Source organism: Nyctibius grandis, chromosome 4 (assembly GCF_013368605.1).
Source record: "Nyctibius grandis isolate bNycGra1 chromosome 4, bNycGra1.pri, whole genome shotgun sequence".
Classification (NCBI taxonomy): Eukaryota; Metazoa; Chordata; class Aves; order Nyctibiiformes; family Nyctibiidae; genus Nyctibius; species Nyctibius grandis.
Window position 1 is genome coordinate 4,834,780 of NC_090661.1, and position 15,523 is coordinate 4,850,302.

General features: G+C 40.2%; 1 protein-coding gene and 1 pseudogene across 1 annotated transcript in view; one reads left to right on the plus strand and one right to left on the minus strand.

Moving 5' to 3' along the window:
* The window catches only part of NELL1 (neural EGFL like 1), a 296,528-nt gene that overhangs the window by 179,966 nt on the left and 101,039 nt on the right, over positions 1-15,523 (plus strand). The window contains exon 14 of the mRNA XM_068398442.1: positions 922-1,044. Coding sequence (XP_068254543.1) covers positions 922-1,044 — 123 coding nt within the window. The remainder of the gene's footprint in view (positions 1-921; positions 1,045-15,523) is intronic.
* LOC137662661 (serine/threonine-protein kinase 35 pseudogene) lies at positions 10,707-11,825 on the minus strand (annotated as a pseudogene).

Sequence of the window (15,523 nt, forward strand, 5' to 3'; positions counted from 1 at the left end):
TACGTTTTACTTCTGAGTATATGGATACTAGCCTGATGATTGTGGTTGCATAAATGAAGACTACCAAGAAGGGTTCCGGATTCGGATTTTTAATTATGTCTGTTGTCCTTTGTATGGTTTTTAAGAAATTGCATTGCATCCTCTTGATTCTACTGAACAAACATGTAAATCCACCAGTGCAAAGGTGGAAAATATTCAGGTTTTCTTTTTGCAGTCTTTCTGCATGAGGGAAGCTCCTGGTAATTGCAGGAAGAAGCGAGGAACCTCAGGGTCAGGTAGCTTGCCACTTCTAACTGATGCTTTACTAGAACAAAATGAAGCAGGAGAGTAACGTGCAGGAGCTGCAGCAAATTAGGCTCAGTGGCAGCAGTTAGAGTTGCAGGATGAAAGCAAAATATGGCCCATTTGTCTGGAAATTGCTTTGGGGTTCAGTGGTATGAATGGTACTCTAAAAATGTAAAATGTTATTACACACTATTAGAGATAGAGTCAGCTCAGCATGTGTTAGAGCGAGTGGCTGTGACAACTGAACTGTGTATTTAAACGTGTGCTGTTCGGGCCCCTCTTGTGTTCACTTACCTTGTATTTACACTTATTACTGTTGGTGATGGACAGTGGTGTAAAGGTTAGTCTTCACAGCAGATATTCTTCTGTGATAATCTTCTTTGTGGGTTTTTTCATAGCCATACTTTTCCTCCTCACCGATTCTTTTTTTCCTGGTTTTGTACGTAAATAATCTACTGTTGCCATGCTCATATTGTTGAGTCTTGTAATTGAAGCAGACCCATAGCTGACTCCCACACCAAACTCCCAGCATTCAGCCGTTGTGGCAACCTTGTTATTCCACTTAGTTTTCAAATGCCACATCATCACACTGAAAATCTCAGTCTCATAATTTTTATTTTTTTCCTCCCCTTGTAGAGCATGATGAGTGTGGCAGCGAACAGCATAACTGTGATGAGAATGCAATCTGTACTAACACTGTCAGGGGACATACCTGCACCTGCAAACCTGGATATGTGGGGAACGGGACCATCTGCCGAGGTAAGTCTGTTACTCTAGAAACACCGCAGAAGTGGCAGACTCTATTAATATTTTCTGACAGTCACCTTTGTTCTCGTAACCTGTGATGGCTGGATTCTGTCAATGATTTGCCGTAATATTTATCATCCGGCAAACGGAGTGTGCATGGAGATGATGGGAATTGATTTGTGCATGACTTCTTGGCAAGAAGGAAATATTTTTGGAATGCTAGAAGAAAAGTACTTTTCATTTACTGTCACCGAATACTGTTATTTGATCTAGTATCATTCAACCTTTAAGTGACATTCATTGTTTTATAAACCGTGGATGGTACATGCTATCACCTTTGGCTGTTAAAATTAAATCAGATGCCTTCTAAATTAGGATAATGGTCTTATATGCTAACATCATATTGTTGTCCTTTGACTACTTACATCAGAAAAGGGATTTTTGTATTTAACCTTTACCTTTAAATGTGTATTTTGAAGATTCTCAGTTATGTAGACAAAAAATACTGATAGCCAGCCATGCTTTCTGTGGAGTTGTAAGTCATTTATTGAGGGCAAGTTTTTTTGTTTTTGTTCCTATAGAGAAAGAGAAGCAAATATGTTCTATAAAGACAGAGGAGGGAATATATTAACTAGTTGGCTTAGTGAGGGCTGTGTCAGGGAAGTGGTTGAGCCACCATCCCTGGAGGTATTTAAAAGCTGTGTAGATGTGGTGCTTAGGGACATGGTTTAGTTGGTGGACTTGGCAGGGCTAGATTAACGGTTGGACTTGATGATCTTAAAGGTCCTTTCCAACCAAAACAATTCTACGATTCTATGAAGTGCTATGAGTAACTCATGTGTTTATGAATTATATGTGTCTCACAAAAAGCTGTTTTTTATCTTGTCTGGGATTGTATACTTTTTGACTTTCTAAACCAAATTGCAGTAATAGAAAACTCCCTTCTAATTTTTTTGAAATGACAGCTATTGAAATTGAGGAATGTACTGAGTAAAATATTCTGTACTTAGTTTGGAGGCACAAGAGGCTGGATATTAATTTTCCAGAATGTTGCAAATTGGCCAAGCAATTCCTTAAAGGAGAGTGAAGATTGATGCCATTCTTGTTTCAAGCGAAAGTTCTTCACCAGGATTAGCCTGTCATCTGCTGAATTAGCATGTACCATCTGATTGCTTTTTGATATAACTCTCTTTGGGTACTGTCCATCTGCACAAGACCATCCCTCTATTTAAAACTGTAAAATGGTTTATAAGAATTTAAGATTGAATACAAAAATGTTATGAAAATAGTGAGCAAGTTAAACCTTGGTCTGTCTATATTTAAGATGAAGAGGTGATACTGGGAAGAACTCATTGTAGTATGTTTTCAGTCTTTGATTACAGTGAATGTAAATTGCACCATAGGCAACTATAGTTTCAGGGAAGCCTGAATGAACAGCCTGTCTCTGACTGTGGGTTTGTTTTTTTTTTTTTTCCTAAGGGTAATACAACAAGATAAACCCTTAATAATATTTCTTTGGAACAGGGATGTTTGGATTAGTTCATAAAAATCATGTTTTCACACTGGTTTTCTTTGTTTGCACACCTGGATGTTTGGTTTGATGTGCCAAAAACTCAAAGTGAAACTCCTACTGCATATTAATTAATCTTGTAATGTTGAAGCAATGAAATTGCACGGGAGAAATGCAATAATATTTTTAACCTCAAAGTTCTGTTGAAATTTGGGTTGAGGATAAAATATATATTATGTATATTTTTTTAGTATGCCTTGAATTGCACATATGAAAGTAGTTATAGTTGCCTTTTTGAGATAGGTGTACTTGGAAATAGAGGAAACAAAGTGCATTCTTATATTCTGACTGGGAAGCATAAATTGAAAAGAAAACTAAATGTTATGGGAAAGTGGTTTTCAGTCTAATAATTATTAAAGTCACTAGGGATAAGACTAATCTGTGACTACATGGAATAGTTACTACTGTGAACCAGCTAATATTAGAATTGTGGGCATTTTAGTAAATAGTAAAACACTCAATGTAGAGTAGTGGTCTGAGTTTCTCAGCCTGGGGTTCTGTGGCCACTCGAGATTTTTACAAATTTGGACGGCTAATTTAAGAAACGTTCCTATTCTACCCATGGTAGCACCAGAAACATCACTTTTGCCCCTTTTTTAACCAAGTTTAACAGTGGTATGTTGTGAGTGGAGTCTGGCTAAAAATGAACAGAGAATAGAAAAATTATCAGTTACCAGTCACATAAGTTTCATTGTACAAGTGCTAGGGCTGGCACAAGGAAAGAGAGGTGGGAACGTGTCAGGATGACTATAAACTGCTTATGTTGTCTTGCAATTTTGGGGCTTTATCTTCAGGTGATATAAATTGGAAAAAGTACATAAAAGCCAAGGTGATAAGTTTAATGTAATTGCGTCTGAAGATATGATAAACATTTCTCTTCTCCTTGAGTCACATGTAAGTGCTTTATAAATGTTTACAAGTTACAGATGTGCACATACACAAAACAGTTGTTCCAACTACTGCTGACATAATCTCTCTGTAGTTCAATAAGAAACCTTATTAATATTGTCCAGCAAAATCATAAATAGAGAAATGGTAAATTTATGATGAGAGAAAAGGACGGGGTTTGTGCCTGATTTTACAATCTATTTCAACAGTCTATTTTAGCAATGTTTTAAAAAATAAAATCAGAGTAATGTTCCTCTTTAACTTTACTGGATAACACTGTGATAGTCTTTATAAAAAACCCAGAATACTGTTATTTGTATTTTAGAAAAGGAAACATATGTGTAGTTAAATTAAATTGCATGGTGAACTACTGGTAAATATAATGAAATTACTCTGGCAGGAATTTGTGATGTTTGCATTTTTCGTGAAAAGTATGGAGAAATAAAAAGGACAGATATAATCTGGGTATGAATATTATGATTGCTGGAGATTTATAAATAAAAACAAAAAACAAATGTTGAAGAGGAAAGCAAATATTTTTTAAAAAAAATCTGTATCATCAGGCTGTCACACTTGAGTAGAAAAATAAATTTCATGCATAAGGAATTGCTTTACTGTAAATGTGGTAGCCTAGACTATGTAATTAAGGACTGGATTGTGTCAAACTAGATGTGGAAACTGTCATGAAGGAAGGTGGTGGAAAAGGGCGCAGACTGAGACCAAATGGACTTCTGCATTAAAATAGATACTGCTGTAGCTGAAGTGACATAAAAATGGAAAGAGAAGTGGAGGTGAACACAAGAAAATCTTTATAAATACATAGTTACCATATATAGACAGTGAGACCATATAATAGAGACAAATCAAACTTATTTCCTATGGATGCTCTCAGCTTCGCTGTAAGAAGTGGGCTTTAGCACGTCAGAAAGACACTGAAGTTTTGGCAACAGATCAGAACAGAACGAGGCTGAGGTGAGCTGAAATGACAAGGCAGGACGATGCTGTGCCGTCACCATTAGTAAATTTGACAGAGTGCTGGACCCAGAATCAGAAAGATTATATCTTAGGATTTCTTTGGAAAACGAACAGTAAAATAGGGAAATCTTTGCTGGAAGAAATCACAGCATTAAAGGCAGAGGACAGAGGTTTAACTATTCGAATAGAGAGAGATTCTGAATCTACACATTTGTTAGGTTGCTCTTTTCTATGAAGGAAACTGAAAAAATTCAAAAGAAGTAAGAGTGATTCAGGAAATAGAAGAAGTTGTTGATGAGTAACAGGAGACTCGTGCCCGTTTACTGGAATTCTGTAAATGAATTATAGAATTCATAGGTAAGGGTGTGAGATAAGGACAATTGTAGTAATTTCACTGAACTTCAGGATAGGATTTAATAGTGCAGCATAAAGGCAATTAACTTAGGGTAGAAGGAAAAGGCGATAAAACTTGGTTTAGCAAGTGAATGTTCTAGTTAAAAAAAGTAAAAAAGGTGTGGTGGGCAAATGACTGCCTGGTACCAGGTGGCACTTTGTAGTGTGCCTGTCAGGATGGACCTTGGGGGAAATCAGTGTTTCGTGGCAATGGTTAGATGAAAGAAGTCTTAGTTTCCTAGGGCAACCAGGTTTATGAATAACCTGTCACCTGTAGACAAGGTTGTGTGTGCGAGAGTAAACTCTGTTGTGTATAAAATGAGAAAAACTCACTGTCATGAATCTAGCTGAAGAACCAGGGACATTGAATACAGAGATAAATACCACATTTAGACTATAGAGGCTCTTGGTCTGCGTACTATTGCAGTGTTTCTGTGTGAAATCTTGGCAGGGCTTGAATCTGGGAGGCTGGAAAATGTGCACAGGGAAAACGTCTTTCTCTGCTTTTTGTCTTGGTAAGTTCTAGCTCCAGTTCCAGTTGGCAGCCTTGCACTGCGTGCTGTGGAAGTGACATGTTGAAGTGGGATGTGCCATTTGTTAAAACGTAAAGGACCTCGTGCTCCACCATCTACTTTACCTTAACAAGATGGAAGCTAGAGAATATTTGCTGTAGGACATACAGTCCTACAGTTTAGCAGAAGTTCATTATAGAGCTTGTGCCTTGTACCACTGACTGAAGTCAAGGAAAGCAGCCAAGGTATATTGAAACATCAGCAGGTTTCCTAAAATAATTGATGACATTTGGGATTAAATGCCTTCAAGCAAACAGACAAAACCCCACCCACCATATTTTGTAGGGGCGATAGATGTGACTTTTCAGCATGAACAATGTGCAAGTCACCATCAAAGTTTTGTTGCCATCAGTTGTTTTCTTTTGTACAAGGAGGCCTAGATGAAGCATACAAGCCTTGTCCTAGCTCTTGGTGTTTTGTTCCAAATGTTTGTTTTAAAGTATAAGTTCTGCCCATAGAAGTCCATGGTTATTATCAGAAAAATAGAAATGGCCTTGAATATACTAGGTTGGTAAACAGGGGCAATTCTTGCGAAACATGGACAAGGTGTGTTTGCTAATCATTTTTCTGTATATCTCTGTACTGAGGAATGAACAGAAGTCTAGCACTTAAGAGCAAATATTTTTCCTTGTACTTCTATATTTTACTGGTGTATTCTGTCTAACAGGTATATTTAGTGTGCTATTAATATCTATTTAGTGGTTTCCACTGAGTTGCAGATTTATTAGAATGATTAAATAAGGTGGATTTAAGTTAGTCAGAAACCTTAAAGCAAATGTGTACAATATGACTGATGCCTGGGCAGAGAAACATGAGGTGTTGTGAAATACAAATCAAAACAGTGTTTATTCTAATTAGTATTCAGGCTGTAGAATGGTTTATTTCTGCCAGAGTGCAGAATATGATTTTCCCCCCCACCCCGTTATATTCTCCTGCAGCGTTTCACAGGAGACACTTAAGGGATTACAACTCAGTGTATGGTAGAGCCTTAAAGATGAAAGACATTATTTTCAAGTCACTCAGTTTTTCTGGTGTAATCTGGAAGTCCAGATTAGTTTCTTAATTGTACTGTGATTCTTTGTATATATTTGCCTTGGAAGGTGTGTTTGGGAGTGCGATTGTTACTGATGAACTTACTGGTCACTTTATGAATAACTTATTGGGAACCTGATATGAAAAGTAATCAGATTTCAAACAGATACTCTTATCTTTTATAAGGTAATGGGAATAATCATATGGAGTCTTTATTCATAATACACTCAGAATGTTTACTGACGACCAGAGTATGTCACAGGCTTGAAAATTGCTTCGAATTGATGTAAGTCGTTAAGTTGGCCTATTTTACACTGTTTTAATCACAAATTGTAATTGGATGGACATGTTATTTTAACAAATGGCAATCTGAGAGCTTTCTTTCATTGCAGTTTTCATCTTTGTTTCCAAGCAGATATGTTTTAAAGTACAGTAATTCTTAGTCTGAAATATGTTTAATAATTGAAAGATGTGCCCATGAAAGAAATTGTATCTCTTCCAATGTGTAAGCAGTATAGTGATAGTGTAGTAAATAGATGACTAAAGACAAAGAAATTTTAATCTGATAATGATGTTTCACCTGCTATGAAAAATACACAAGAGTATTTTTAGTAAGAGCTAAAGCAGGAAAAAAAAAATTAGTGTATCTGGTTAATTCTGTGCTGTGTTGTCTGCTTTTTTTGTGTTCTTTTTACATTGACATCAGCACTGCTAAGGTAGATTAACTTTAAATGCCAGCAATGTGAGACAGTCAGACGTGCTGATATCTTGATATTAAAGCATGTCAGATCACTGTAAGGTGACTAGCTGCCGCTTAGGTTTATGTTTTTTGCATGTGTGTGTCTGTTGGAGGTGGAGTTGAAAGCCTTTATGGAGCATTGGAGTGCGTTGTGAATAATATGTAGACCAACACGAAAGTGGAAAGGAACAAACACATCTTTCCCTATAGCCTACAATTTTTGTAGCTATAAGGCTTTGAATGGTTGATAGGCCTTATCATGGCTTTAATTGCTGTTTTGGTGTAATATTCAAAAGTCTTATGAAAGAGTATGGGAGCTTTGACTCATGCTGAGATTCTCATCTTCATTCTTCACCATATTTAGCTTTGTGCAGTTTTTTATACCTAGTAGGTAGTGAATAAATCACTACAAAAGCAGATAGGAGCATTCACATACATTTTGGTGTCACTTGGCATGTGTAGAAAATGCCATGGCAAGTGAAATGGGGTTTCACTTTGGGTAAAGTGTTCTAGATGTAATTGATTTAATAATTTAAAACCAATATAGAGATATACAACAGTGCAATTAGAATTCTTATAGATTTTTCATTCTAAAACTAGCATGGTTGGATTCAGAATCAAGGCAATATGATTGAAGCCACTAAATTTTCTATAGTCCTAAATCCACTTTACTAATAAAAATGAAAAGTTGAAGTTTTAATGTAAGAATCTTTCTATTTTTGTTCATGTTTAGATAGTTATCAAGTGTGATATGTTCGTTATAATTGCTATATTTGTGTATTGTTTTTTGAGTTATATAAGCTCCCTTTATAAATTATTTGCCACATACTTTTTGTGTTTCTTCAGTTCCAGTGTTCTTGGTTTGGTTTTAGACTGTAATGATTTAAAATAATTTTGATGAAATTAAGATGATATATGATAATTTGTCTCGCACTTAAAACATCATTGCCTAGATTTAGTCATGTGAGATATTGAAATTCAGGCATAATTATTTTTGTATTAAGAGCTAAGCTATACATACCTACCACTATGCGGTCCGATTTTACAGCCTCTCTAAGGGCACAATATTTCCTGCTGATTGGATCCTGAGATTGTTCAAGGTGATTTAGAATACACATCAGTTATGGAAATAGATAATTTAAAAACCATGATTAATGTAACTTGTCAGAATCCAGATCCTGATCTCTCTGCTGTCACAGCTTGTCTCGCTGCTCTAGATTTATAGCTAGTTTAAAAAGCATGTAGAACTGATTTGTGCTTGCTAAGGAAGTGGTCTGATCCGGAGCAACTGTTGTATCTGTATGAAAGTAAGGAAATGTTGTTATCTGCTGGTGAAATATTTAAAACTTGATCTGACAGATTTTTCTGCTTGTATGAATAAGTCCAGAGGGCTCAGCGGACCTTCTCATGAATGTTTATGAGGGTTCCAAGGTTCAGATTCTGAACTGGAGATTCTCTCATTGACTCAATTGCTTATTGTCTCCTATTGCTTTGGTTTACGCTGGTTTGTTTAGAATCAGCAGTTCACTCCAGAATCACAGGTGATGACAAGTTAACAGATGTTCCCCACAGTCTCCTGGGCAGTAAAACTGAGTTGTATAGGAACAAGGGACTATTTCAATATTCATTACTTTCTCTTTTTTTAAAAGAATAGTTACTAAAAGCCAAAATGTGACGGTTTTAATTTATAATTAGTTGTCTGCACCATACATCGTATTTATTTTCTACACTCTGTTCAAGGCCATCTCAATCAGTAACTCCTTCTGTTTGCAGCAGGTGTATCACCTCCCAGGTCTGTCACAGAACCCCTTGAGAAGCCCAGTCCAGAGTCTCCTGAAGTCAAGAAGCAGCTTTCTAATGCTACTAGAATGGTTCATTCATGTTACTCAAATTAGTACTGTTTTCTTTCTTTCCGTAGTATTAAAATCTAAAATTTGAACAAAACTTGGAGTGCTCAAACATGCCCTTTATTCAAAGAATTCACTTGCTGTGCTCTACTGCTTTTTTGACAGTAGAGCAATAGGCACCATGGTTAGTGATTTGGTCTGCAGTACGGTCTGCTTTAAACTTTTGTAATCCTTATGATGCGTGAAACCCCGTCTGTTTAGATCTGTGACTCTCCTGGCCTGCCCTGGGAGCTTGCCATGCAATTATTTGGAGCAAAGTACTTATTTTTTCATGGTGGGTGGGGAAAATCAGTTCAATAAGAGCATCTTGATCTCACTCCACAAACCCTGTTGCAGCATGGGCTCGGCTCTGTGCTGCAATAGGAGCACAATAGCAATAGCAGCACAGAGCTCACTCTCTCTTGTGAAATCAGTTACAGTGTGCGACCATTTCAGGATTAGTGTATATGGAACAGGCACATTAAAAGGCAAGAGGATGCCAAAACCATGAAATTCTTTCTATTCCCTGTAGAACATAACCAAACATTATTGAAAACTGAATATAATTATCTTGCTCAAATGTAAAATAAGATCATTGCAGTTACTGGTTTTGGCAACAGTGATACTACTGCACTGTCACCCCAACGTGGAAGGAAATACTTTTTCACACAGCAAAGCATTATGTTTTCTTATAGCCATATGATTGTAGCAGTTCAGTGAATCACTCTATAAAATTACATAAATGGTCACGTTGTCATTATATCTTCATTATTTCTATAAAGGAACCAATCTAGACTGCATTTAGGGTGTTTTGAAGGCTATTTTTAGCCTCATTAATAAGCAATTTGTGTCATTTAGGAGCAATGACGACATTATTGATACTAAAAAAACATTAAATACCCTTTATATAAAGAACTTATGTTCCTCAGCCACATCGGCACATCTTCAAGTTATGCAAATGAATGAGCAACTTCAAAACAAAAGTGAGTCATGTAAGTCTAAAAAAGGGACAATGTGTATGTATAATGCATATAGACACAAAGTATTGTAAAAATGTGACTTTTATTTTTAAACAGCACAAGTAACTGATCTACCTTGTTTTGTACAGAGGAAACAAAAGTGCTTAGCCATATACTAATATAAAATTACGGTATATTTTCATATATATGTACATTTTCGATGTGTATGCATTCATACACACATTATATACATGGTGTGAATGTGCATCTGTATATCATACGCATGTATGTATAACTTTTTTCTAACTGAAGAAAATACACTATGAAGAAAACTTGTTGTGAATTGAAAGCTTCAGTCCCAGTTTTTTAAAGTCAGTAAAAACATAGATCTTGTTTAAAAGCCTCGTGAGCACGAGAGCTGCCAACTTGTGCTCCTCTGCAGGCCCCTGCAGCCCCCTCCCGCAAGCCAGCACACCTCTGCCCAACAAAACAAAGTAACACCCAAAGATTTCACATTGCCAGAGATCTTGCAGACCAGGAATCTTCTATTTCACCATCTTCCCTTATCTTTGACTTCCCTCGTTGCACGTAAATAATGGAGATTATGGGTCCCTGGTAAATAAATCCAACTGCAAAGCACAGCAGTGCCCTGCCCCAAATTTAAGCAGCACGTGTAACCTGGTCCATTCTGGTTTCAAGCTCAAAGGCATCAGGTCGATCCTGCGGGTTAGCAGCCAACATGCCTTTCAAGAGCTGCTTGATCCCCTCAGACATGGAAGTGCTGCGTTTCTGAGGGATGTGCAGCTCCATCTTTGGGTTTTCTAGAAGCGCTTCCCCAACGGGCACAATCTCACTCCCTTGCTTGATGTAGGTTCCCAGCTGCTGCTTCTTGGTCTCTGCATCGATGAAAGTTATCCTCTCAATCATGGCCCAGATGATGATGCCGAGGGAGAAGACGTCAGCCTTGGCGGTGTAGTGGCCCTCCCAGACTTCAGGCGCCATGTAGAAATCGGAGCCGCAAGCCGAAGACAGCCAGTAGTTGTTCACATTCACATTTTTGTTCTCGTGCCCACCGCTCTCACCCCGAGCGGTCAGGCCAGTGCAGACCTTACTGAGCCCGAAGTCAGCCACCTTGAGAACTGGGGTGCCAGACTTCTCGGTTATCAGGATGTTGTCTGGTTTCAGGTCCCGGTGGACAATGTGGTTCTTGTGCAGGAAGGCAGTGGCGCTGGTCAGCTGCAGCATGAAGCTCTTATTCGTTGCTGGGTTGGGTCTTCGTGACAGCATGTACTGGTTGAGGTCTCCCCCTTCGCAGAACTCCATGACGAACCAGAGGTAGCAAGGCTCTGCGTAGCCCAGGATCCTCTCACCTTTGAGGGAGGTCTCCACGAGGCGCAGGTAGAACTGGCTGCGCTTGTCGCCGTGGATCATGTGCTGGCCCCGGCCGTGCCGCTGCAGGACGCACTCCTCGAAGCGCACCACGTTGGGGTGCTGCTGCGGGAGGCTCGTCAGGGCCCAGAACTCCGCCAGCGCCAGCTCCACGTTCTCGGGGGCGTCGCAACGGATCCGTTTCACCGCTAACCGGGCGCCGCTGCGGACCGACACCGCCTTGTACACCACGCCGTAGGACCCGCGGCCGATCTCGGCCAGCAGGCTGTACCGCGGGGCCCGGCCGGGGCCGGGCCCGGCCGCCGCCGCCGCCGTGGGGCCCCGCTGCGCCGCCTGCAGCCGCCGCCGCCGCATCGCCATTTGTGTCCTGCAAGGGCCGCTGTCCGCCATCTCCGTGGTGCTGCCGTTAGGGGGCCGCGAGACCGCCCCGCGGCCGCGGCCGTTAGGGGGCTGCGCGCCCGCCCCGCCCCGCGCGCCGGGCAGCTAGTTACCCGGTAACTATAGCCCGGTCAGCCTCACCTCCAACCCCGGAAAGGTGATGGAACAGCTTGTCCTTGGTGCTGTCTCTAGGCACATCGAGGATAGGGGGATCATTAGGGGCACTCAGCATGACTTCACCAAGGGAAGTCATGCTCAACCAACTTGATAGCCTTTTATAAGGACGTAACCCGGTGGATAGATGATGGTAAAGCTGTGGATGTGGTCTATCTTGATTTCAGTAAGGCGTTTGACACGGTCTCCCACAGCATCCTCGCAGCTAAACTGAGGGAGTGTGGTCTGGATGATCGGGTAGTGAGGTGGATTGTGAACTGGCTGAAGGAAAGAAGCCAGAGAGTGGTGGTCAATAGGACAGAGTCCAGTTGGAGGCCTGTGTCTAGCGGAGTCCCTCAAGGGTCGGTACTGGGACCAGTTCTATTCAATATATTCATTAATGACTTGGATGAGGGAATAGAGTGCACTGTCAGCAAGTTTGCTGATGACACCAAACTGGGAGGAGTGGCTGACACACCAGAAGGCTGCGCAGCCATTCAGAGAGATCTGGACAGGCTGGAGAGTTGGGCAGGGAGAAATTTAATAAAATATAACAAGGGCAAGTGTAGAGTCCTGCATCTGGGCAAGAACAACCCCATGTACCAGTACAAGTTGGGGACAGACCTGTTGGAGAGCAGCGTAGGGGAAAGGGACCTGGGGGTCCTAGTGGACAGCAGGATGACCATGAGCCAGCAGTGTGCCCTTGTGGCCAAGAAGGCCAATGGCATCCTGGGGTGTATTAGAAGGGGTGTGGTTAGCAGGTCAAGCGAGGTTCTCGTCCCCCTCTACTCTGCCCTGGTGAGGCCGCATCTGGAGTATTGTGTCCAGTTCTGGGCCCCTCAGTTCAAGAAGGACAGGGAACTGCTAGAGAGAGTCCAGCGCAGAGCCACGAAAATGCTTAAGGGGGTGGAACATCTCCCTTATGAGGAGAGGCTGAGGGAGCTGGGTCTCTTTAGCTTGGAGGAGACTGAGGGGTGACCTCATTAATGTTTATAAATATGTAAAGGGCAAGTGTCATGAGGATGGAGCCAGGCTCTTCTCAGTGACATCCCTTGACAGGACAAGGGGCAACGGGTGCAGGCTGGAACACAGGAGGTTCCGCATAAATATGAGGAAAAACTTCTTTACGGTGAGGGTGACTGAACACTGGAACAGGCTGCCCAGAGAGGTTGTGGAGTCTCCTTCTCTGGAGACATTCAAAACGCGCCTGGATGCGTTCCTGTGTGATATGATTTAGGTAATCCTGCTCCGGCAGGGGGATTGGACTAGATGATCTTTCGAGGTCCCTTCCAATCCCTGATATTCTGTGATTCTGTGATTTTAGCCTCTGCAACACGCTGAAAAGTTGAGGCACCCCTGTGTCTGTATAGAGTTCTTATCTAAAGTGTTCAACGATAAAAATAATAAATGTGGCTATGCTAAGAGAGCATATGCTAAGTACAAGACTAATGGCAAACTTAAACAGTATACTGCGAATGGTACCTGAAAGAAATGTTGCAGTGAAAAAGGATCTATTCCAGAACCTACTAAAAAAAACCCCAACAAATGGTGCTTTGAAGATTGTATCATCAAAATGAATTATTAGATGAATTCAGTACATGAACTACAAGAAGAATGCGAATTAAAATAGCTTAGAACACATTAAGTGCAGAGGGAATTAGAAGTTGAAGTAAACCAAGTAGAGGTGGGAATTGAAGGGGTCCCAGTTTTCAATGTGAGTTAAAATTCGGTCATCCAAGAGTAAAAATGAACAATTTGTATGTCATAAAAACTAAGAGTTTTTATTTAGATATTCCTAAAGGACCGGAGCTGTGTGACCCATGTTGTTATTCTGCTGATAAATACTCAGCATCTTAGTGTGTCACCTTGATGGAGCTTGCAGTTTTCTTTTTTTTTTTTTTCTTTTTTTCTTTTTTTCAGTTGTGTGCCTAAAGACGGGAATTGTCAGGCTGGATTTTTGAAGCTAACCTTCAAAACTGACTATTTATTTGAAGCCTACATCCTACACAGGCACATCAAGCAGGGCTTGAAATTTTAAAATGATGTAAAATTCAGAAATGTACCTTTGTTGTTTAAAAAAGTAAAAGCAATACACATCCGTATCTTTGTGCACATCCATCTCGTCCATCTTCCTCTGTAGCCTGTTAATTATGTGGTAGCCTCAAGGGTATACCTATATGCCTCCCATAGATTATGGGATGCATTTGCTGCCACTGATGAACAGACTGGATAACTGTTCTCAACTGTCACTTGTGCTATTAAAATGTATCCGCCCATTCCCTTGAGCGTATGATTTCAGAGTGTCTGATGGCTTTGCGAAGGAGCTGCTGTGAGTGGAAAGCCCTGGGATGGAAAAAAAATGGCAGTTGGGTGTGGAGCTGCAAAAACACTTGCGGAGTTTAAGTAGGCAATATCCATTCCCCTGCATTAATTATAATGGTTTACGGATGCTCATTAATATGCCACTTTTATTACTGAGACACATGGTTGTACTGCTTTCCTGACACCTATTATTTCCTCCCTCTGAACAGAACAAAGGAAACAATAGTCATCTGACATTGCCATGTCATACATTATTTCCCAATAAAAGACTGAGGTAATCAAATCAGTCCAGCATGCACAGCGCAGTATTCCCTTAGCCTTCGGAGGGAGGCAAGTGAGAAAATTCTTAATGTGGTAATTTTAGACCTGACTGAGCAAGGTATGTGTCTAACTAAAAGGAAGTGATTGACTCCAATGAGCCTACTTACATAATTAAGCACTTAGGTTTTTTGTTTCATGCAGAATAAACTTTGCTGTGTTTATATCACAGAGGTTAGAATAAACATAGACGGTAAGCATTCATCTTTTGCTGTGGGTAGCAAGGGGAGGTTGAATTCATCGTATCTGAAGAAAGGATGACTGAGTAGCCAGATCCACCAATTGCTTATCTTTGCATACTCAACAAATGGAGTGAGTTGGTATTTCTAGTGAATAGCTGTGATCACTCAAGATTCATTGGAAGCAGTACTTATTATTGTGTTACAAAAATAATCAATACATTTTCATAGGAAATTTTAATTCAGAGAGCAAGAAGTTATGAGATAAGAAGATTTAGAAACTAATTTTCAGTGACTTTACAGGGAAGTAGTCGGAGCCAAAATAAAAATGAGTGGGAATCTGTAAGTGGTTGTTCATGGTTATTGCCAAGTGATTTTTGAGTGCTCCATTATTTATTTATTCTTTTACTGCTATAAAAGCACTGGAATTCAGAAATGGCTCAGATGGTAAGGTCTGATCTGCTGAGTATTTGTACTCATTGCATTAAATGTTCATCAGGTGAAAGAAAAAGAAATGAAAAAGCACCTGCACACAGCTGGAGAAGAGGACAGGCAGTGCACTTCCCATCTTATGGCTACTTGCTGTAACCACTAACACAGGGAGTTATACATCCTTGTGCATACTTTTCTGCTCCCATGTTTCCCATGTGTTCAGTTGTGGGATGAGAGGGATAAAGACAGGAAACCTCTGTGGCTTCCCTTGCCACAGTGCTTTTTTTTTCGGAAAGAAACAGAGAT